General features: G+C 41.5%; 1 protein-coding gene across 11 annotated transcripts in view; it reads right to left on the bottom strand.

Moving 5' to 3' along the window:
* CEP170 (centrosomal protein 170) overlaps positions 1–25,378 on the bottom strand; it is a 121,303-nt gene that overhangs the window by 88,823 nt on the left and 7,102 nt on the right. For all 11 annotated transcript variants that reach the window (XM_048485207.1, XM_048485198.1, XM_048485274.1 and 8 more), the window contains exon 2: positions 5,816–5,961. In XM_048485207.1, the coding sequence (XP_048341164.1) occupies positions 5,816–5,920 (105 nt within the window). In that variant the 5' untranslated portion in view covers positions 5,921–5,961. The remainder of the gene's footprint in view (positions 1–5,815; positions 5,962–25,378) is intronic.

Raw genomic sequence — 25,378 nt, 5'->3', positions numbered from 1 at the left:
TCCTTATCTTGCTGATAAAAAAAAATGGCCCTTGAATGTCCCAACTAATGGTATTAGCTTCTTTTATACCATGTCCATTTGCAATCAGTACTAAACAGAGGCTAACAAATTATTGTGAACCAACTATTCTTTTGTAGCTAGTATCTGTATACAGAATACCACTGCCTCTGATATAATTCCATAAACTGCACAGAGTTGCAACTCAATTTGTGACAGTATGGGCAGGATGGTAGGCTGTGTATACTATTAGGATAGAGAACAAAAGCATGTGTTGCTTTCAATGAGGTGTGATTGAGCCCTAAAAGCTAAACATTTGTAATAAATAATACTTTAAACATGTATTCTGGGCTATACTAGCAAAATACAGGAGAATAAATGAGGAAATGGGAGAAGAAAGCTGAAAAAAAATATGGCAGGCGTACAGTCCTGGGATTGGAACAAATTAGCAGGACTCTCTGTTTTCCAAGAAAACAGCATACCCTTTGAGTAGTTATCCAACATAAGATGAACAAATGAAACTGCTTATTATGAATTAAATTATCATTATGAGTTTTTATGAGGTGGCATACTCTGACAGCAATAAAAAAACTGCATAGCCTTTTGAGATGGCATCACAGGACTCCTCGAAGAGGGGGCAAAAATCTATGAAAATAATGACTGAGTTTCTATCTTTTCTTTTTAAATAGTATTTTATTAAATATTTAAAATTTACAAAGCTTCATAACTGAATAATCGTAAGAATAGAAAAGGAAATATAGAACTAGTACAGTAATATGACACGGCAATGATCAATACTTAATGGTATATTCACTAATAACTAAATACTATTCTAAATTGCCTTAAAGAAAAAAGAAAGAAGCAAATTTAGGAAGAGCAAGAAAAGAAAAACATTAGATATGGCATAAGCCATACTCTTCCAATATCTTTATCACATCTAAGATGGGTACTTCCACCACCCAATAGGGCCAGCTAGGTTGTTTTGTCTTCCAAGCGGCAAATAATCAATCATTTATTCATAACAATCTATTTAACCTCTATCCCAACATAGCTATTTAATATCACATATTATCATATTTATCTTATGGAATTCTATACATCGTATATCTTAACAAACTTGTTCTATAACTCATTATGTACTACTAAAGGTTATTACTCCACTGTATATTCCAAGGTTGAAAGCAACAAATAAAATATAAACTAATACCAAAGCCAAAACAAAGAAAACAAAAACAGAGACTGGATAAGTAAAAAACACTAGGAAGTATAGTCCAAAAAATCATTGTACATGCTCCAAGTTTTTTTGAATTTGTTTGTTGTATCTTTCAATTTACAAGAAAGCTTATCCTAGTCTGCCACTCTTACCTGAAACCTCACTGGCTTTTGTGCAGTGACTACTGCTGAACAGTAGTGAATCACCAGGTTGGTAGAGTGTTGTTGCCAGGCTCCAACATGTCCTTCCTTAAGGGAAGTGTGAGAAGAGAAAGAGTGGCCTATGAGGCCAAAACAGCCCTGGGAAGGAACCTGGCCCTTCCTTTGCCTTTTACTGAGACAAACCAGGGCTTGAAGGTTAGCAGTGTTTTTGTGCTTGCCACCTCAGACCTCCAAGATAACAGAGGGAATCCACTTTGTAAAGGTACAGATGCTGCTTCAGGGCAAGAGGGTAATTTTTTTCATATTTTCTGCAAACTTGGGTTTTTTCTCAGATTTCTAGAAAGATCTGTCTGTCTGTTTATAGTGCCAGTCTCTGAATTTAAATAGCTCTGGACTTACCAATAATATTTAAATATGAACCATCACCTCATAGCCATGCTTGCAGAAAAGAATGCAGTAGTAAAAAATATGGGTTACTCCACTAGAACAATGTCAAGATTTATGGTATTGCATCACTACTGCCAGATGTTTCACAATGTTTTAACAGTGCAGCTGAGCAGATAAATGAAATCAAGGATACTTTACCAGATTTTGTATCAGTTAACTAGATACATTACATGGCATGCCTTACAAAAAGACAAAGGTATATAGAGAGTAAAGATGGTTTCCACTCTTGTAGAAGATTTAAGACAGCCACCAGAATTGCCAACAGTGCCCCATTTTTATGACTAACATATTGCAATGCCAGCCAGACTGCCTTACAACAAAGAACCATAAAACACTTTGCATTGAAAAAGTGAGTTCTATTGTTAAGTTGAGTACTTTGCTGTTAGCTTACTAATGAGAAAAGGTCTTACGGATGCTGAAAATGAATGCAGTAGCTTATGGTGGAACTATAGAGTCTGTCAAAGTTCACAGAGTTTCATTAATACAAATCTGTCAGTTGTTGGCTCTACAGATTTTCAGTATATTGTTAGAAGTATTTGGGATAGAACAATAGCTTTTACCGTATATACTCGTGTATAAGTCGAGTTTTTCAGCACATTTTTGTGCTGAAAAATCCCCGCTCGACTTATACATGAGTCAGCTGTATTTAAAAAAATATTTTTAAAAATACTTTGTCAGCCGCCAGGGGGTGCAGGTTTTAGGCTAGCAGCGCCAAAATTTAAGGATATCATTAGGTGACACTCCTGATGATATCAGCCAAGTTTGGTAAGGTTTGGTTCAAGGGGTCCAAAGTTATGGACCCCCAAAGTGGGTGCCCCCATCCCTCATTGTTTTCAATGGGAGCTAATAGTAGATGGGGCTACATTTTGAGGGTCCATAACTTTGGACCCATTTAACCAAACTTCACCAAACCTGGGTGATATCATCAGGATAATCTGTTGCTGAAACCAGCCAGGTTTGGTGATATTTGGTTAAGGGGGTCCAAAGTTATGGATCCCCAAAGTGGGTGCCCCATCTTCCATTGTTTCCAATGGGAGCTAATAGTAGATGGGGCAACATTTTGAGGGTCCATAACTTTGGACCCCTTGAACCAAACTTCACCAAGTTTGGGTGGTATCATCAGGAGGGTCTCCTAAAGATACCCTGAAATGTTGGTACTGCTAACATAAACATTCCTCCCCTGACCAAAAATCCAGTTTTGAAAGATTTTAACTCTTGTGTTTTAGCTTGGTTGCTGGTTGAGCTAAGGTTTTTGTACTTTTAAAGTTATTGTTGATACCATATTGTTTTTGTTGACTCCCTTTTCTACTTACAGAGCTAGTTCACTGTTTTTCTTTGAACTAATTATTCAAAAGCCTTTAACCTACTGATGCCTCAATTAATGTAATTTTATTGGTATCTATTTCTATTTTTGAAATTTACCAGTAGCTGCTGCATTTCCCACCCTCGACTTATACGCGATTCAATAAGTTTTCCCAGTTTTTTGTGGTAAAATTAGGTGCCTCGACTTATATGCGGGTCGACTTATACACGAGTATATATGGTACTTTTAGATCAGGTTGTTGAGAAGAGGAGAAATTGAATAATCAAGTTAGACCTGCTCTTAATTTTGATTGCGCAAGTGGTACTCCGGCTTATGTGAAATTTCCATTGATGCTCAAGAAGCAGTATTCTGGGGAGCTGCAGTGGGAAAGGGAAGGTGGGAAATTCTGTTTCACATAAGGTCAATTTACACGTAAGGTCCACATAAGGAATTTATACCTGATGTAAAGCTGCAATAATAATAACAGGATTTTTGTTCATGATGATGGCTGATAAAATTAAAAATTGATATAATATCTAATGTTCTTGTGACAGACTGCACAGACAAACAACATTTGGAAGAGTTGCTAAAAACAAAGTGAAGTCACAAAGAAAGTGCAGGGGGGAAAAACTTCTTAAGAACTGAACAGCATTCTGATTGGTGAAGCAACCAGTTGACTGAGAGAGGGAGCAGGAAAAAGCCTGAGGGCCTCTCTGACAGGAAAAAGCCTGAGGGCCTTTTTTGAGGTGGGGATAGGGATTAGATTCCTGCATCAAGTCCCTTAACAGTATGTGGAAATCAATCCTGAGATTAATACAGTCAGAGAGTGAATCTGATCTGAAATATGGTGTGAGCAGAAATACATATGCTGAGAGCATAAACACACCAGAAGTTGGTCCAGGCAGAGGTGGAATAGTGAAAGAGACTTTCCACAGTGACCATAAATAAGGGGTGAAGGAAAGATCTTCTTCGAGATAGGAGAAGGAATCCTAAGGCAGTTAGAAGGGGAATTATACTCTTAATAGGATTCCCTGTCTGGTGTATTAGTGATTTGCTTAAGTTACCTCACAAGGCTCCCCCACCCACATTGCCTCCACTTCAGTGGCTGGTGGCTAGTGAGGAGACAGAGCAATGGAGGGCTCTGTGCAGACACCAAGAATATGATCATGTGGATGGGAAAATAAAACCCCCATTTTTGGCAAGTTTTTAGATTTTTCTGCAAACCTGGGGTTTCCCAGGTAGCTTAGATGGACATACTGTTATAAAAATGCTGCTTAAATTCTGTTAGTTCAATGAACATAAGTAACAAAGTGGTTTGGTTTACAAATATGACAAAAGCTTTTGGAGGAAATACATGAATTTTGATGTCCTTCTGATTGAAACATTTTGCAGAGTGGGTACTTTAATCCTATGAGTTGCATCTCATGACTCTGTTCTGCTAGCAGTAGTCTCTGCTGATATATAAGGCAGCAAGAGTGATTTTAGTAACTTTCTCCTCCTTCCATTTGTATGACTTTTATTTCACAGAGATCTGCCACCCCCAACCCTTAGAATTGCCCTTTTGATACTTCTAAATGACTTTAGCAGGAAGGGAAAGTGGGGAACAGTTGCCTCTGTCAGCTCCTGCTAGCACAGCAGAAGTCGAACCTGTTGTTCAGGTGTAAATGGCACATAGAATATATTCTGGAGTTGCAGCTACAATCCTAGACAATACAACTAAGGCAAGTTTGTTATATAATACTTTCTTTTGATGAAATTCTATCCCAGCCAGTTATTAATGTATTTAAGACACATGTTGTTGCATCGCACTCTTGTGGATAGAGTGCTGTTAAAGTAGCACAAAAGTAATTTTCTCACAACATAATTCTAAAAGTGCAAGTTCTTGCCTGAACACATTTTTGTAACTGAAAGCTCCCTTAATCTACCAGTCAATAAGTGGACCATTCTAGACACTTTACCTGAGACAACCCTCACAACTTCTCCATCATAGCAACCAGTGTGTTGCAGTGCTTAGAGTGTTGGATTACAAGGTTTAAAGCCTCTACTCTGCCATGGAGTTCACTGGGTGATCCTGAGTCAGTCTGCTCTCTCAATCTAACAACAATGTCTACTGCTCTGAGTTTCATGTAATACTAAATTATGGTTTAAAATTACTTCTGAATGATACCTATAAATGACAATTGTTTAACCAGACATATAAACAATATAGGAAATAGAGTTGCAAATTCATGAGTTTTCTACCTGTCAGGACCTTGGAAATACTTGAGAAAGATAACTGTTTCTTGAATTTTCCCAGGAATTAATTTTTCTACAAATAATAATAATCTTTTATGAACCCTCAAATGTTAGTCACTTTTTAAATTGATGGCTTCTTAGCTACAAGGTTATTCTAATGTCTTCCTGACTACTATTGAAATAGCTGGTCTGGAGATTTGCACTGTATGTTTCCATTCTCACACCTTCATTGGAAGTCTTCAACTGGCTACATAAGTTTCACGCTAGTCAGGTACACAGATTTATCTAATCCAAATAATTAATACTGTGCAATACACTAGTCCTATTATTCTATGTGGAATATAGAGGAATTATTAATTCCTAACAAATTAAATTAGGGGGTGTAAAATACTTAAAAAGTAAAAAAATATAATCCTCCAAACTTTCAATATTTACACCCAGAGAACTTGACACTATTACCTGCAACATCAGCTCACAGTCATCTCTTCCAACAAAAATCATCTCTCGTGGCAACCTGTGGCGGGTGCCTCCACTGCTCACCAAAAACCAGGATGTTAAGCTCATTTTCTACGTAGCTGATGAATCCTTGGGAAGGCTACGTCATCCTGCAGCAAGACACAGAGATAAAGAGAAACAATTTTTAGTCACAGTTTCAGCTCTTTCTTCTACTATAAGTAAGTGCTGCTGGGATTTTTATACTAATTGGGCATTAAGAGTTCAGATTTACAAAATTCTAGAAACCAGTTCACAAATTACCTTTTTCTTAACAGATTCAAGGAACCATACCCATGTCACCATGTGAGAAGAATGCAAATGTATTTTGGCATATATTTGATACTGGAGAGCCATGGCAGCATGAAGTTTCTGATGAATGCAAAATGTACACAACAGATATTTTATCTTCACAAGTAACAACATGCTTGAATGTATATTTTTGTCTCCCTGTGCCTCAGTTGGTAAAAACATAATTTGTAAAGCATCACAAAGTCCTTCTATACAAAGGAAACCACATTTCAAGAATAATGAAAGAACCTAATAACATTCAACTTATCTTGTAAACAATAAACTGTGGAGAGGATGTATGTTTTGAGATCTCCTGGGGGGGCAGATGTTCCCAATCGCTCAATGGAGAATTACCCTTCACAGGTAAGACCAATGTCGTTTCTCCATTGAGCAAGGGAACATCTGGGTGACCTCCCATAGCAGTGTCACTGTTGTTTAAAGGGTGGGATCAAAACCCTCTCCGATGATGTGCTGTAGCACTCTGCGGCCATAATCTGTGTCTGCCGCGCTAAAAACATTCAGTCTATAGTGTCTTACGAACGTAGAAAGGGAAGACCACGTTGCCGCTCTACAAATCTCTGTGACTGAAACGTTGTTATTGAAGGCAGAGTTTGCAGAAGCATTGCGAACCGAATGTGCAGTGATCCCTATAGGCACTGTTAATTTTGTGTCTTGTACGCTTCCCCTATACAGTCTCTAAGACATTTGCTGATGGTCTGTGAAGATAACTTTTGCCCTTTGTTATGGTTGGCAATGGAAATAAATAAAGACTCTGACCGTCTAAAGTCCTGAGTTCTAATAAGGAAAGCCTTCAGCGACCTCCTAACGTCCAACTTATGCCAGTAAATCTCTTTGGGATGCTTTGGTGTTGGGCAGAAGGTGGGTAGGAAAATTTCCTGTCTCCTGTGGAAGCTGGAATTGACTTTAGGTATGAATGTAGGATCAGGGCGTAAAACTACCTTATCCTTGTGAAAGATGCATAAAGTAGGCTTAACTGAAAGAGCAGCTAGCTCTGATACTCTTCTGGCCGATGTAATGGCCACGAGGAAGACTATTTTCATTCTAAGGTGTTTTAAGGAAATGTCCATTATGGGTTCAAAAGGAGGTGCTGTGAGGGCATGGTGTTGTACCGGTTTTCCTTTCAAGGTTGCTCCCCTCAGAAATCTAACTATGTGTGGATGTATGGATGTGGGGTAAGACTCCAACCTAGGGACGACTGACGCTAAGGCTGCTACTTGCCTTCGAAGGGTGTTGGCTCTGAGGCCTGAGTCCAGGCCCTCCTGTAAAAAACCAAGGACATCTTTGACAGCAGGCGTGGTCGGAGGCACACTCTTCCTCCAGCACCATCTTACGAATGCCTTCCAAGAAGTGTTGTATATTCGTTTGGTAGAAGTCCTTCTGGACGCAAGGATGGTGTCCATGATTGCCTGACTGTAGCCTTGAGCCTCTAAAAGTCGCCGTTCAACCGCCAGGCGGTCAAGCTCAGACGTTCTGGTTCTGGGTGCACAATGGGCCCCTGTTGAAGCAGATCCCGTGGAAGAGGTAGGCGGATTGGTTTGCGTACTGACATCCTTAGAATATTTGCAAACCATGGCCTCCTCGGCCACCAGGGAGCCACAAGAATTACTTCTGCTCTCTCTTCCCTGACTTTCCTCAGTACTCGGGGTAACAATGGGAATGGAGGAAAAGCATATAGAATTCCTCTCGGCCAGGTGGACGACAAGGCATCCGTTGCTTCCGCTTTGGGATGGCTGAATCGGGACATGAACCTGGGCAACTGATTGTTGTGATTGGATGCAAATAAGTCCATCACTGGATGTCCTAAGGTGCGGGATATCATCAGGAAAATCTCCCTCTTCAGCTGCCACTCTCCCGGGTGAATATACTGCCTGCTCAGCCAATCTGCCTGTATGTTTAACGATCCCTTTATGTGTTCTGCATGTATGGACAATACGTGTGTCTCCGCCCACTGGAAGATTAGGACCGCTTCCCTCTGGAGCATTCTGGATTTGGAACCGCCCTGTCTGTTTAGATACGTTTTGGCGGCTACGTTGTCTGTCCGTACCAGGATGTGAGTTCGTTGGAAGTGCTGCAGGGCTAGTCGGATAGCTCTCAGTTCCAATACGTTGATGTGGAGTTGGGATTCCGCCTCGGACCATACCCCTTGGATGGGAACACTCTCCAACGTTGCACCCCAACCGATCAGGCTCGCATCTGAGAAAATCTGCTTGGTCGAGCTGATCCAAAAGATTCTGCCCTAGTTGAGGTTGCATCCCTTGGTCCACCACAGTAAGCTGAACCTTACCGTTCTGGGTACCGTTACCTGTCTGTTGGATTTGTTGGTAATTAATTCCTGGAATGGACGGATGAATCTCTGTAACGGCCTGGCTCTGAACCTTCCCCATTGTATGGCCTCGGAGTATGCCACCAGTAGCCCCATCAGACTGGCCAGGGTCAGCACTGGGCATCTGCCTCTGGACAGCACTTGTCGAATCTTTTCCCGTAGAGTTCTCTGCTTCTCTGGTGGGACTAGAATTCTGCAGGATTTGGTGTCTATGAGGAAGCCAAGATTGACTTCCTTTTTCTTTTGTCTGGGTTTAAGGGAAGAGGGGACAACAGGAATCGGCTGGGCGGCAGGGATGCAAACTCTATTACATAGCCTGAAGACACTATTTCTAGGGACCAGGAGTCTACTTGGGATGTTCTCCAAATGTGCTGGAACCGTAGAAGCCTGCCCCCCACCGCTTCGCTTATGGCGTCAAGCTTTGTTGTTACGTGTGTCCTGAAAGGAACGGTCAGTTCTCTGTTGTCTCCTAGGTGTGAAGCCCTTCTTATATTGTTGGCGACCCTGGTTCCAATAAGGACGTCTGAAATCTCTTTTGGATTGATTGAAATTCTGCTGAAAGGTTTGTCCCTGATAGGGACGAAAATTGGAGCCGGGATTTGTTTTCTTATCAAATCTACGAAAGGACTTAGGCAGCTGTTTTGGTTTTTCTTTTGGGTCTACTAAGAACTCATTAAGCTCTTCCCCAAACAACTTATGCCCCTGAAAAGCGCACTCTGATACTAGGGCCTTGGACTTCCAATCCGTTTGCCACGCCCTTAACCATAGGAGCCTGCGCGCAGCCACCGATGATGCCATAGCTCGGGCTGCAAAGGTCACTGAGTCCAGTGTTGCATCTGAAGCAAAACATACTGATCTTAACATTCTATTAACTCCTTATATTGATCTAGTCTCACTTTCTGGTAACAGCTCTAAAACCTTCCTTGCCCAGGCAATAGATGCAATAGATGCTTCCCCTAGGTGTAATGCAGAAACTGCCTTAGACAACAGATATTGGTAGTCCTCAGCCTTGAAAAAACGGGATGACTGTTCAGTGACCTGAATCTCTTCCAGGTCCTCAATGTCAGATAAAACTTTCCCCTCCTCTTTGCTTAAAGAGTCTGCATCAGAGGAATCGTCTGCGCAGAGCGCTGGACTCAGCCTAGGTTTTTTAAGGGCTGCTTTGGTTTGCCAAGTAGGATTAGGTCTCTTATTTTCTCTAGTTGCTTGGCGTGGAGGGGAAGCCCTGGAGCTATTAGGGGGACTGGATGGCTGGTACATCTGCTCTCTATAAAGGGCTAACATTTCCTCTTTCATGGAGGCTTTTTCTTGTTGAAAAGCCCCTTTAACATAACTGAAAATCTCGTCCTTGAGATCTCTCAGTGAGAGCTTACCCTCCACCTGCGTTTCGCTCAAGGTTTGTTGATCCTCTGAGGGTGTTCTGGCAAGCTCTGCGCCCTGGCCTGGGACACCGAGGCACAGCGGGCTTCCCGGAGCGTTTTCTGCTCCGTCTCGCGTGGCAGCGGCCATTTTGCGCGCCTCTTCCTTCTGGCGCGAAACGGCGTCTTTTTTCCCGCCCGCCTTGAGGCGCGAACCTTTCTTCGTTGCGGCAGAGGAACAAGCCCTTTCAGGGCTGCTGCTCTCCTCCCCGGCTTGTTTGTCGGTTAGTCGGCGGCTGTTGGAGGTTCCGTTGCTCTCCTCCTCTGAGGAGAGCACAGTAGCGGCTTTGCGCGGCATCGCGCTTGCCTCCCTTCCCACTCGCTGCTTGCCTGCAAAGAGGAATTGCTGGGCAGAGCGAGGAAGAGCCGCCTCTGAGGCTTAGGCAATAGCTTAGCCTCAATTTGTATCAGTAAAGAACGAACAAGAAGAAAATAATAAAAGCTACCAGTGGCAGTTAAAGCCACTGCGACTGCTCTCCCTAAAGGCAGGGAACAAACTGGCTAGAGGAGGAGTCGGACAAGGCACGGAGGGATTCTGGGAAATTTATTCAAATCCCTGCCTCCCTGATTGGTGGATTAGCAAGGACCCAGATGTTCCCTCGCTCAATGGAGAAGAGTACTATGATATGTGTCACTAGTACAGTACAGTCACACTTCTATGAAAGGAGATATTAGTTAAGATGCATACTCTCACTCTCTAAACTTATTTAGTACTCTAAACCACAAAGGTTAAATATGGTGCATGTTCACACTTCCCAAACCATTCAAAATGCTAACCAAACAATAATGAAGCAATATACAAGGTGCTCTATAGAACTTAACAATAAGCTCAAATACAAAAAATTCAAAGGTTCATAAACAAATTTCACTGAAGAAACCCTTGTTGAAGAATCTTTTGTTATTATGATTCCATAGTTTTACTGATGCACCTGAATTAATATTTTCTTTCAAATAAGTGTAAATGTATATATTAAATTGTTCTTCAGGTTAAGAAATATATAGTTATCATTCTTCTTTATACTGATTTGTACAGTACATGGCTCTGTCAGTATAACTTTTTTGAACTGATCCCCTGTTCTGTAATTAGCACTAGTACAGTACAGGGCACAATTTGTACAAAGACACAGATGCATGTATCTCACCTGGAAGGGGCTGCTTCTCACAAAGGATGCTTTTGTGGGGCTGTCTTCTGTGTTTAACAAAAACTGTGTATGCTTTTGAAGCACTCACATGGGAGCCTTGATAAAGTTGAATAGCTCCTCAGTCAGAAATGAAACAATAGCTTTTTTAGTAGTATATACAATTTAAAATGTTAGGATATTTCTGAAAACTTAACAAAATTACGATGAAATTATCCATTTGTGTCACTTGCATTTGTCATCATGATATATGGAAAACAAAACCATATACTGAAAGCCACATTTTCAGTATTTAAAGATACAAAGCAGAGAAACTGAATTTAATATTTATCACTCCTTATGGAAGCATCAAGGTTCAGTAGTAGCACACATTATTGGTATGCAGAAGGACAGTTCAGTCTCTGGTAACTCTAGTTAAAGGGTCTCCGGCAGTAATTGGTTGGAAATATTTTTTTTTCCCTTGAGACCCACAAGAGATCTCACCCCTAGCCCGCAATGATCTGTTGATGTATCAAATGTCAATTAGAGGGCCAGTTTTTTTTTATTATTTGCTTCTGGTTTATGTACAGTGTTTATGTTCCTTATACCCAGTGTCTTGTTTTTAATATTGTGATGTGGTTTTAATTTTAAACTGCCTTGAGCAGGCTTCTGAAGAGGTAGTGTAGAAATATCTTCATATAGAACAAACAATTATTTGATGGATCAAAAGTCAAACTGCATGAGGCAGCTTCATATGTGTACTTTTTCTTTCAAGACAGATAAGCAAACTTAGCTTCACAGGTCTTAGTTAGAGATGCATAATTTCTGAAGCCATGGGAAAAACTTAAATATAAGCAACAGCCTCCCTGTCAAATCTCATCTAATTTTACTCATTTAATAGCATAATATAATTGGAATAGAACACTGTACTATTTGGCATATTTATTGAAATCTATATATATAAAAAGCTAACAGTGACTTTGTTAGTCACTCCCTAACGCCGAAACGGCTGGACGGATCGCCCCCAAATTTTCACATGACGTCCCTCCCTGTTGTGGGCAGGTAATCAGACCTTCAAATCACCGAAAGTCCATACCTGAGCCAGGTAAAATGTCTTTTTCCTGGCGCACCAGGCCATGAAGCTGGCTGTGTTTAACTGTCACCCTTAGAATGTTTGTGCAGCATGTCTGTCTGTGGCTTGAGGGCCTGGTATGAGGGCTTAGAATGTTCACGCAGATGGGCAGAGATGAGCATTGAAAACAGTAAATAGGTAACACTGTTAGGTAATACGACTGGAAGTGAAACACATACACACTTTGCCGTGTGAGACGTCAGGTGGGGTCCCCCCCCACACACGCAAGTAACTTTCACTCTCTGTGCCTCACCCACTGCTACCACATAACACACATACTTTCATACACATCCGGCTCATCCTCACACACCTCACTCTGCCCTCCCTCACATCCAACCACCACTTACCCACTTCCTCACCCATATTCGCCACAGCTCTCTTTTACTAAAAGCGAGCTGGAGTTTGCCTTTTTCTTCTAAGAAAATCCCCAGGGTAGGGGCGAACCAACACTACCGGCTCCGCTTCTTTTGCACATGGCCCTTTAAGAACCCAGGGAGCTGGCCTCGATCTGAGTGCCTCACCACCCTGCCTCTGCTGCCTGACTGGGATAGCCTCCTTGCCCCAGTTCTGCCTTACCCAAGCCAGGACTGTGCGTGTCAACCAGCCTCATGGACAGCGGGATTCGCACTCTGGACAGTTCCGTTGTGGAATGGAAAGGGTTACATTATACTAAAAAAAAAGACACCACCATATAACAATGTGAATTGAAAAGGGAAAGAGGGATTCCATTTGACCACCCCAAAAGGCTATGCTGCGGATCATTGGACCTGCCTGGACATCTGTGTGGGTTGCAGACTTTGATGAGAAGGACAATTGCCACAGCAACTTTATAGTTTGCATTTCTCACAAGGCGGATTAAAATCATCAAGATGTGACAGTTAATTAATAATGCAGTAGGAGTAGGATTATAGGACTAACCAGCAGTCTAAAAACAGAACTGAAGCACAGCATAAATATTACTATGACATAGTAAATCATGCAAAAATTAGAGAGTAGGATCTTACTTTCAGCAAACTATACACAAAAGTACAGACTACAGTCCCTAATAATTGATCTAAATAACTATGTGAATCATTCTGTACATTGTAAACCCATTGCCTTTATAGAAAAGCCCTATCTGTACCAACTGGAGTTTCCAAAGTGATTTTGAGAGAAGACTAATGTACAGTGCATTACAGCAATATAGTCTCAATGTTACTATGGTGTGGATTTAGGTGACTAGTTGAGCCTTATCAAGCTAAGGGACCATCTTTATGGGTTAGGCTGGGTTGGAGGAAAGCCCCCCTTTTTTGCATGTGCATTAACTAGCTTCTCCAGCAATAATGTTGGATCAGGTATAACCGCGATTCATAACCCAATCAGCAAGAGTCAGCTGAACTCCAGCGAAAGTGGGGAGCACAATGTCCTTCAAGATCTCTGCCTATACAAATAGCATTATCTCTGCATTTTCAGGGTTTCATTTCAATTTGTTCACTCATAGCTACTGCCTGGCTGCTGTTCACCACAGCAGCCAGGCATTCAGGATCTGCAGCACAAGGGGATTTGGATAAGGATACAGAGAGCTGGGTATCATCTGCATATCGACAACAATCGACCCCAAAGTTACAAATAATTTGTCCTAAAATTGAAGAACATGGGGATAGAATTGCGTCCTGTGGAAGACCTGCACTGTCCGCTATTGTAGGACACATATCTTAATTTCTGCCACCTAAGCAGGAAAAAATTTAAGTGAAAGTCAAAATCAAATTCTATTGTTTTTAAGCAAAATACAGTACTTTATTGGGAAAGAAATTCTCATCCCTCACAATAACAGGACTATCAACTTATTCAGATATTAATCTTTAAAACTGAAAACACTGGACTCTTTTAAGACTGCATTATCAAACACATTATATGTACCATATTGGTGCCAAATTTTATTAACATTTACACAGACAGAGCATTCACTAGGCTATGGACAGGGCCAAAAATGCCTTGGCCCTGGTTTAGCCAGCTGGATCTCTTTCAAGCCAGGGAGTACCAGTAAATTCGCTGAGTGCAGGACTCTTTGGGGGACAGGCTGGGAGAGGTCCCATATGTATGAAGATCCCAGACCATTTAGGGCTATATTGAACCTAATTTGGTACACTACCCAGAGCCAACGTAGTTGGTGGAGCACCAGTTGGTTGTGTATCCACTACGATGTCCCAGTAAGAACCCGCTCTGCTGCATTTTGCACCAGCTGGATCTAGAGTAGGTCCAAGGGTAGCCTTGTGTAGAGCAAGTTGCAGTAGTCCAATCTAGAGATAACTGTGCCATAGATCACTGTGGCCAGGTTGCTCTGGGACAGGCAGGTTGCCAATAGCCTCACCTGGCAAAGATACAAAAAAAGGCCAAATGGGCAATGTGTATGACCTGAGCCTCCATCTGAGGAGGTAAGACTCTTGACCATCAGTGCAGGTGTTAGTTGCACACTGTCAAGAGCAGGCAACTGGCCATCCCCATCTCTACTTTTTCTGGCCCAGCCACAGGACTTCCATCTTCAATGGATTGCCCTCCTTCAACCATTTCACCACAGCATCTAAGCATCTGGTCAAAATATCTAGGGTTGTGTCCCATTGGCCATCAATCAACAGATACAGTTGGGTGTCATCAGCATATTGATGACATCTCAGCCTAAACCTCCAGATCAACTTGGCATGAGGTGTATATAGATATTAAACAAAATCAGAAGAACTGCCCCTTGTGGACCCCCCCCCCCCTACTAATGAATGGCATATAGAGGTTCTCTTTTGGACAGCTATCCTCTGTCTCTAACCCTGAAGAAACGGACCATTGGATACTTATTGGGAAGGGTCCTTCTCCTGGGGGATAGTAGGCCATCTTGGATGGGTGATTCCGCACCCCAGTCTCCGGGAGGAAGGAACTTGTAATTTGAACTTCCTGTCTGGTTGTTGCCCTCCATTTTGAGTTAGTATTTTGAACTAACAAAGCTATAGAACATTGAACTTTGAACAAACATAACCAACAACAATATAACATGGTAACAAGAGAGATAGGGATAGTTAATTCCACTCTAGACTGTTCCGATCTAAGGAAAGGAGCACATTCTGATCAAATGGGTTCTATGGCCTGAATGTCCAGTAAGTGGGAGACTGCCTGAAGTTTTCTTAAATGTTTTTCTCGATTGGTGGACAGAGGGGACCAGACAAGTCTGTTGTGGGGGACTGACAGAAAGTTGATGACATATACTCTAAAGTCCAGGTATCTGATCTTGAGACAGCCCAGACGTGTTTGAATCTCAGGAGCCTGCCCCCCACCTGGGATGGTGCTGGTGTCATGCCTTGAATAAACAAGCGTCGTGATCAGAGTGCTCGTTTTTTTATGGGTTTCAGGATGTGGGACCTTTTTTGTATTGATTTTTATCCTGGTTCTATAAGGAATGTTGAAATTCTCGCTTGAAGCAACTGAATGTTGTTTGGGGATGAAAGGAAGAAGTATAGTTGGCCTTTCTGTCAAATTTGCGTGTGGGTTTAGGCATTACTTTTGTCTTTTCCTTGGTTTCCACCAGGATATTATTAAGATCTTCCCCAAAAAGCCTATGGCCTTGGAAGGTGAATTCAGTGACCATACTCTTTGCCTTCCAGTCCAATTGCCATGGTTTTAACCGCAGGAGCTGTCTGGTGGTGACTGAAGATGCAAGGAATACTCCTTCCCTCTCGACCCAAGGGAAAATGCCCTGAGGGTGATAGCAGCAAACAAGCTGGTTTGAGGGCTGTACAGAAAGAGCTCAGGGTCCACATGTGGCCCATGGACTGCAGGCTGGAGATCCCTGACCTACATGATATTCCCCACTCCCACACTATTGTTCTGAATAATAATATAGTGAATTATTTTTAAAGGTTCAGATAGATTTCTTGAGATGGCTGAAGAGTACTTGTATGCTGGAATTTTGGCAACAACCACTCAGTCTGCCTAAAACAACAACAACAACAACAATGGCAGAACTTGAAACATCTCCAAAGTGACAAAATTAACATTTGTCAGATTCGGAAGGCAGACCTCCTGGGATCCACACGAATACTATGTTGATGCAGAGGAATCCCAAAAAACCTTGAAAAGCATCTGAAAAACCTAAACTAGGACAGAACATCAGTCCACATGCTGCAGAAAACAGCACTTCTAGGAACTTCACACATTCTACGCAAATACCTCTAATATCCTAGGTCCTTGGGAAGGACTCGATATTTAGACATGAATTCCAGACACTTGTGCTGTGTTGTTATGTGTATAACAACAACAACAATAATAATAATTTTGTCAACTTGAAGATGTTTCAAGAAGGGCAGCACTTGAAACACCTTCGAATTGACAAAATTAACATCTGTTAAATTCAGAAGGCAGCCCTACTGAGATCCGCACAAATACTATGGCGATACATTACAACTTCCAAGGCCTCCAGGTGAGGTTCGAATTGTAATGAAGGCCAACAACCAGCTAAAGATCTGGCAGCTGTGAAATCTACCACCATCACCATCACCTGGATTTATACCCCCCCTTTCTCTCCTGTAAGGAGACTCAAAGGGGTTTACAATCTCCTTTCCCTTCCCCCCCCCCAACAAACACCCTGTGAGGTGGGTAGGGCTGAGACAGCTCCAAAAAGCAGTGACTCGCCCAAGGTCACCCAGCTGGCATGTGTTGGAGTACACAGGCTAATCTAGTTCCCTAGATAAGCCTTCACAGCTCAAGTGGCAGAGCAGGGAATCAAACCTGGTTCTCCAGATTAGAGGGCACTTCTTAACCACTAAGCCACTGCTGCTCACATATAAGCACACATAATAGAAGCACACAAAATAAGCACACATCATCCCCTTAGAGCATTCTCCCATCACAATGATAGCGTATGCATGACTGGACAACAAGATGTAAGCAGCCCGTAGATTACAAACTTGTTTTACAATTTGCTATTCCTCTTTTTTCCAACTTGCCCCGTACATATTGTGAAAAACGCAAAAACTAAACAAGTTGCTAAACAATGCCAATAATTACATTCAAAATTGATCTAACAGAAAAGGGACAAGGAAAATTTGTTCTTCAGATACTGAACACAGCAATATGCACAGTCCATTCATTCACAAAATGATTTATCTGGGGAGAAGAAAAGCACTTCAGGCTACAACATCAGTGGAAGTTCTTCTAGTCTGGTTAATAGCAACATTGACAATAACTACTATGAGAATCCCATATATTTTGACTGCACTCCTTTGCAAGAGACAAGAGACTCAAGGGCAGATCATGCAACAAAGCAGTGAACACGAGCCAAGTCCTCCTTTCACAGAACACAAACCAGCTTTACCCAAATCATGCAAGGGGTCACCATGGAGCTGCTGGTACTTAAATGACAAACATTTTTCAAATTGCAAGTGAAAAGACCAGACGTTTTAAAATGAACATTATTAAATAGGTCAAATTGATGAATCAAAACACTGAAAATATACTCAGGGTGAACAAAATTAAAGTACCCAAAAAAGATTTTAAATATTTATTGTCTCTGGCAATCATAGCAGCTTTCTAAAGCACTTCTATAGAGAAAAGCCTGACAGCAAAAACAAACTATTACAGCTGGCAAGAACTGGCAGAGTTGTGACAGTTCTGCAACCTAGATACATATTTTAAAACCTCTCAAGAAATCTATAAGCATGGTGTACAGAAACTATTTGAAATTAGAGGAATTAGGGGAAAAACAATAATGCATCCCAATTCTATGAATGATTGCTCAAAAATATTTCCCATTTCTGTAGTACTTCTCCCTCAAGCAAGCAACAATACAAATGCTCACTTACAGCACAATCTTAAGCAGAGTTATACCCCCCTAATGGATTCACAAGGATTATAACTGTTCAGGGTTGCACAATTTAAATGTTAAATGGAAAAGAAGTCCATCAGCAATAATCCACTGAGAAAAGTTCTGCTGGATATAGAAATATAAGAGTTCTGAAAACAGCGGTCACTTCCACTAATGGAAACATTAAAATAATTACAATAAGATACAGGCAATATTCTGGGAAGAAATGGCTCCCCCTCACTCCAACTTTGAGGTTCAAAGGGAAAATTTAAACATTTTTTTCTTTTTCTCTGAGCAGACTACCAGCCCAGCCATCCTTTAGAGGGGGCAATACAGAGACAATGGGATTGGTTAAGCCACCCCCAACTGCTCTTTCTTCTGGCAGGTATCACAGATTTGGAGGACTTAAAATGACAGAAAGACATCAGGAAGAGGATACCTGGATCCAGCAGTAAAAGATTCCTTGACTCAAGAATGACCAGGTCAAGGAGGTGGGGAGTAGGAACTGATGAAACTCTGGGGAGTAGAGAGGGAGGCTCTCTTCTGGCTGAGACCAAGGAAGGAGACAAAGCTTGTTCCTGGAATTCTGGAGGCAGCAGCCATTTTGACGATGTGCTCTCTCAGGGAGCTGGCACACTGTTCCAGGTAATGGGAACTCTGTGAGATCTGTAATATTCTAAGCATACGAGCTTGCCCTACTTTAACAACTGATAGAATATGTACAGAGAAAGGAAGAGAGGAATTGTATTTATCTCTCATTTCTTTTGAGCCCCCTAGCTCAGTCTGGTGCTGTGCTAAATATATGCTTGTAAACATAAATACTTTTAAATGTTGGATGCTGGTAGCAATTCTCTGTACCACACAGACCTCCACTGTCTTGGACATGCTATTTTAAAAGGAGGTCGCCAGGAAGAAGGCTGACAGTTGGCAAGCAGCTATTCCTCCAGGGGTGAACCAGGCCATAAACCATTCCTGTGGTACCCAGGGGGATGGGAAGCAGGGGACACAGAGGCTAGGCCTCAGAGTTGGAGAGCAAGCTGGGGAAATCCCTACAAAGGTCAGATCATGGCAGCAGTTACCCAGGAGAGAGGGACCCTTCCAGGAGAAGCTGGGAATCCCTGGTAGAGAGCTGGGTGGAATGGGGCCTGCAGGACAAAACAGGCCTGTTCTGCCACATATCACACTAGTTACAAAAAGTCTGCTATGGATATTTTTTCCATTTTCCTTTTTGCATTAAAAGCAGTGCTTTCAGACATCAGTTTACTAATGTTCCAATTTTAACAGAAGATAAAAACAGCAAGAATTGAAATGTTTTAAAATAGCTTCATTTGGGGTAATAAGCAACCAAGAATAAGTCTATGTCAAGTTGTCATGTTTGGGAAGGGGGAATTCTCTGGGATTTTGAAAATTATAAGAATTAATGGATTGTATGTGGTTAACCCCTACTGATACTTGTATTTATGCATTGCAGATTGGCTTGACAAAGGATTTCCAAAATAAAACCTAATCTAGAGGTTTTATAGCCAAACTAGACTTTGTACTTACCTGTTGATTTTTTTTTAATTTTGGAATTGTTATCAGTGAATGAAAGATAGAATTATATGTTATATAGCAATTATTTAAATGATAATCACTTAGTGAGTTTGAGTACGCATTGGTGTAATTACTTTTGACTGTACCTGTTGTACACCTGCCATGATTAATATGGTTTATCCACATGGAGGTACTGGTTGTAGGGGGTGGAAAGTCCATTTGAAGTGTGGACTGATCATAAAAACCTGGCTGCGCTGAGTACTCCGGGCCGCCTGTCGGCTAAGCAGCTCCGCTGGGCTGATTTCTTCTCTTGTTTTAATTTCACCATTCACTTTTCCCCAAGTAAATCCAACTGTTTGACAGATGCTCTTTCCCGCCTACCGGAGGGGGGAGCTGAAGGGGTGGAGCTACAGGCTCCTCAAACCGTTCTTTCCTCCGCCCAGCTGGGCATGACTGCAACTAACTGGTTACAAGCACGCCTGCAGAGAAAGCCCATAACCGCCCCACTCATTTATCCTCCTTCCAAGCTTTTTTCCTCCTTTCTGGAGGCAGACAGCCAACCCATCTCCCCCGAGGAGGGCGGTCTGTCGCTGAGCCTTCGTGACGGGCTATGGAGGAGGGGTGATTTGGAGAGCCGCCTGCTCTCCACAAAACAATCATCCAGCAGGGGCATAATTGCAAAACTGAAGGACATTTTGGCTTTGTAAAAACACTCCACCTCCTTCAGAGGCAGTTTTGGTGGTGCTCAATGCGCAAAGATATAGGTGCAATGCCTATATCAGGGGTTGCCCTACATGCACAATGGCAAAAAACAACTCTGATAAACCGCAAGGGCTTCTGCATCCAATTCCAGCCCCTGATGGTCCCTGGAAGGTTATCTCGATGGACTTTATTACTGATTTACCTGCTAGCCATGGCAAGACTGTAATTTGGATAGTAGATTTGTATTCTAAACAAGCACATTTTATACCTTGTTAATCCATCCCAAGTGCCTCCAAACTGGCGAAAATGTTCATTCAGCATATTTATCGCATACATTCTGCACCCAATAAAATAATTTCTGATAGAGGCAGTCAATTTGTTTCTAAGTTCTGGAAGGCGGCCCTCCAGGTCTTGGGGATTGGGCAAGCCTTATCTTTGGCTTATCACGCCCAATCTGACGGTCAGTCAGAATATACCAATCAAATGCTGGAACAATATCTTAGGTGCTATAGTAACTACCACCAAGATAACTGGGCGGACCTCTTACCGTATGCGGAATATGCTTACAACAATGTGATGCATAGTAGCACAGGAAAAACACCTTTTGAAGTTGTCTCAGGACGATCAGCCAAGCCCCTTCCCTTTTTGGGTCAACCTGCTGTCGATCCTCCTCCTGAATTGCAGGAGTGGGTTCAGTAGATTGTGGATGGCTGGGATCCCATTCTACAAGCACTACAGAAAGCCAAAGACACTCAAAAGAAACAGGCAGATAAGAATCACTGCCCACTCACCTGGTGGCAGGAGATATGGTTTATTTATCTACCAAGAACCTCAGAGACATACATAAGTTTAAAAAACTGGGACATAAGTATATTGGCCCTTCCAGGGTCGCTTATATGATTAATGGAGTGACTGCTCAACTTGAACTGCCTAAGGCTTTGCGTAAAATTCATCCTGTTTTCCATTGGAGCCTTCTCAAGAAAGCCGCTTCTCCAGACGCTGGCACCCCCACACATCTCCTCCTCCTCCAGTTCTGATTGATGGTGCTAAACACTTTGAAATCCAGGAAGTACTGGACTCTCGCATCTATTGCAATCGCTTGCAGTATTTGGTTTCGTGGAAAGGTTATTCACCAGGACAGAATGAGTGAGTGAATGCTGATTGCATTCAGGGCCCCCATCTCGTTCAAGTATTCCATTGTACCTGTACAAGCAAATTGAGGAAAGGGGTCTTAAGGGGGGGGACGGAAAAGTCAATTGGCATGTTTGGGAAGGGGGAATTCCCTGGGAGCACTTTCGCTTTTGCAGGTACCTGATTATCTCTTGGTTTTGTGAGTGAGGTTTGCAGCTGGGAAGAACTACTAACTCTGTTGTTCCCATGTGGGGGTGGGGATCGTGCTATCCATATTATCAACTGTTCTGGCGCACTGTCGCCAGAACTGTCTTTCTACTGTTCCTGACCTGCCTTCAATAAAATCCTTTGGACCTCACAAGCGGTTTATTGCCTGAACGGGGGATTGACAGACTACTGTACAAGATTGATGGTATAGGGGAGGTTTAGGCTATCATATCATTACAATTTATTACAATATAACACAACTACTTTGGTTAGTCAAATAGTTGATGCTCCAGTGGTGGCCCTCCAGTCAGCAGGGCTTGTATCCAAAAATGGAGGGGGCAAACTCAAAGATTTCCAAGACTGGCGTTCAGAGGTGGCTCTTAGAAAAACGCATGACTGGTTAACAGATTGTAATTTTCCTTCAAAGGGAATAGTATTATATTTATCATTTGGAGAATTACATTCTTCCATGTCTAAAATGTAGCAAACGAGTTCTACTCAGAACGCTATCTAACAGATGATACAACAACAACTGCAAGTCTAGCAAAATAATCTGCATACTTCTGAATAAGAACTCTGCATTCTACAGCCAAGAGATAGGTGTAACCCAGGATGACCTATAGATGCTCTCGCTGTCAGCAACTGAATTAAAGTATTATTGTTGAAATCAAAATTCTTAATCTGAACTGGTGAACTACAAATAAGGCCCTTGCTTTTGCTTGAAGCTGAAATCAAAATTTCTTAAACATCACCACCCATGATTTACACAAAGCTGATAATATTTTTAGTTCACTATTCTCAAGAACAGTTAAGAACCCAAACAGGCTTAGTGGCCAGGCATTATTTGAGATTGTCCTAACTCCCTCCCCCCGCCCCCAATATTCATTCAGTGTAGAGAGGGATTGAAGATCCCACCTATCTAGTCTCTCCCCCAAATATCTGAATATTTGGAGGGCAGAGCTGAACCAAGCAGTCAGAAGCAGTGAGACTCTGAGTGAATTCTAACTCAAGGAAGTGGTGGATCCAAAGATAGATGAAATGATTACCAATGAAAGGATCTACTGAACAGATAAATGCAATATGCCACAAGTCAAAGGCAGAACTTGAAATATGCTCAGAGCTAATAATTCTGTAGTGTTTGTGTGTGAGTTTTTTTTAAATTGAAATAGAGATCCTTGCATTTAGTTTTCTAAATATTTATGTTAGATTATGAGTGAAAAAAGAGGCTAAATACCAAAAACCTAAAATGTCAAGGTTAATAAAACCTACCCTTCTGAAACTCAGGGGGACTGGTAAAATCATTCATTTACCACAAGCATGCTTTAAGGAAATGCCAAATGGTAATACATTCTTGACTCTTCCAAGGCATGAAGTGAGAGGCTAGTTTCTTTACTCCCCTGCATCTTCTGGTACCTCATTAGGACTTGTGGACAAGATTTGCTCTCCCTCACATACATAAGCAAACTTCCCTCCAAGTTTTCTGTAAGGTGTGTATTGTTTCATAGTCCATAACTGCAGACCCTAGGAAAAAAGGCCTAATTACAAATTAAGCAGGCCTATAATTATGGAAACTTTCTTGTGCTGCTCCTGCATTATGCACACTTTATCCTCTGCATGGTGCTTGCTCTTTGGACAACTTCCCATGACAGTGACTCCAGCTACAGCTTTCTGGCAAAGATAACTGCTACACTCTGGGAAAACCAACACCAAACGAATCTCTGTCACCTCAGTTGCCACCTTCAGATGTTAACGATACAGCCCAGTTACCACTGACTATCCCTTGGCACAATCTAAACTATTTGTTAGCATACTATACATCATCCAATGACATCCTGCTTTAAGAATCCAGGTACCCTTCACAAAACATGGTTAATGTTCCTACACACCATTCATTCTCAGTTAAATTCATTCTTTTTTTCCAGCAGCCGTTGGTGGAAATGTCTTGATTGTCTCCAATATCCCACTCATGTAAGCAGTGCCTCATTTGAAATTGTTTCACTTTGTAAGTTGATTCAAATCCTCGACAGCTACAACATTCTTCTATTTAACTTAGATTTGAAACTGAAACTGTGTAGTATTCATGATATCAGTCAGATAAAACAGTGCAAGACAGTGTGGTTAGTAAACCCTCCTCTGTATCAAAATCAGGCTCAGCTTGCTTTACTGCTCAAGTAAAAAAGGTCAAAAATCCATCCACAGTTCCTCTTATCCACTTATATGCTACTCTATCTAAGCTAAGGTTAATCAGATTACAGGGTGCATGCTTTTCCTAAGAAGCGTTTTTACCTAATGCTAACTGAATAGAATGAGGTGCTTTCCTTTCCCTTTGAAGTAAAATATTTTAATGTAAGGATTTTACACAAAATTTACACTCCTTGTCAGAACAGTAGTGCTAAATTTCCTCCCACTTTTCTTCCTTTTCCTCCTGTAGTATGCACTGCCTCAAAATACCTGACACAGTTTCAATCTGGGACCAAATACATGTTGTTTTATTTATGTGTTGCTTTGTAGGTTAATGGTATACTTAGTTTCAAATATTCGTTTAATCCTATGATATAAAATTTGGTTTTGGAAGAAGGACATATTGTCTAGGAATTACTTAACATGTTGGTATCCCTGCCTCAATTTACTGGGTTAAATTAGTTTGGTATTTGGATGCATTCCAAACATTGATTCTGAAACTGGGTAGGATTTATTTACTCTATTTATATGCCACTTTTTACATCATTCATCTTTCCTTTATTTTATGCTCACAACAACCCTGTAATCTAGGTTAGGCTGAGAGTGTGCGACTGGCGGAAGGGTACCCAGCAAGCTGTCATGGCAGAGTAAGTATTTGAACCTGGGTCTCCCAGGCACTCTAATGCAATACTGAAAATTGGGTGGAGGGTGAGGACAAATGTAGGGTTAATTTTTTGTTTTGCCTAACCTCAGACAGCATGGGGTTATTAGGGAGAGAGAGAAGTCTACAAATTTGGATCATTATTAGCCCATCATCAGCCCACAGGTCAACAGATCCTAGGACATAATTGACAATGGTGTGTATATGACATGAAGACTTTAAAAGGAATATGAGGTCTGTGAATGCCTCGTATTCCTTTTAACATTGGGAGCATTGGTCACATACAGCATTGGGAGAGAAGCTCAATTATGCATGATGGTGATAATTCCACATCTGCAGGTAGTAGGCTTCCAGTGAATCAGTTCCAAAATATTTTCTGAGAGAATATGGACAAGATCAGGAAAGTGCCTTGTGGGTGTCATGAAATCTGGGGCCAGAATTCTACTACACAATAAAAACAGAGGTTAAGGCATATCAGCAATATATCTTTCAGCCAAAGTCAAGGGGCAGTCTTTTATAGGAGTCAGTTGTCTGTGCTTCTTAAATGGAAAAACTGGCCTTGATCCAGAATGGGTCCTATAAAACAGTGTTAACCATACATAATAATATGTTGGCTTTTTGATAAGAGCCTGTCAAATCACAATCAGAAACAGACAGAGAGTGGCATTATAAAAAAGGCACAAAATGAGGTTCACCTCTAATTTGGAAAGGCTGAAGATCACCAACATAAATAACAAATTCAGAAAATCTCTCTTAATAAAAAGGCAGTTTCCTTCCCCCTGTCAACCTCACCTGAGATTAGAAGCTTCATGTATTTAAAAATTTTCATCTATGCCTAAGCAGGTAAGTATAATCAGTTTGGACAGTGTCACATGATTCCTATTTCTAATATTCCACTACAGTGATATGTAACTCCACTTCCCAAAATAGTACTCAAAGTCTTTTGCATAATTTTTTTGAGTATATTAAAGTTCTCTTGTAGGTTTCA

Source organism: Sphaerodactylus townsendi, linkage group LG01 (genome assembly GCF_021028975.2).
Source record: "Sphaerodactylus townsendi isolate TG3544 linkage group LG01, MPM_Stown_v2.3, whole genome shotgun sequence".
In the NCBI taxonomy this organism is placed as follows: domain Eukaryota; kingdom Metazoa; phylum Chordata; class Lepidosauria; order Squamata; family Sphaerodactylidae; genus Sphaerodactylus; species Sphaerodactylus townsendi.
Note: the sequence above shows the minus strand (reverse complement) of the source record. Positions and strands in the feature narration are given on the sequence as shown.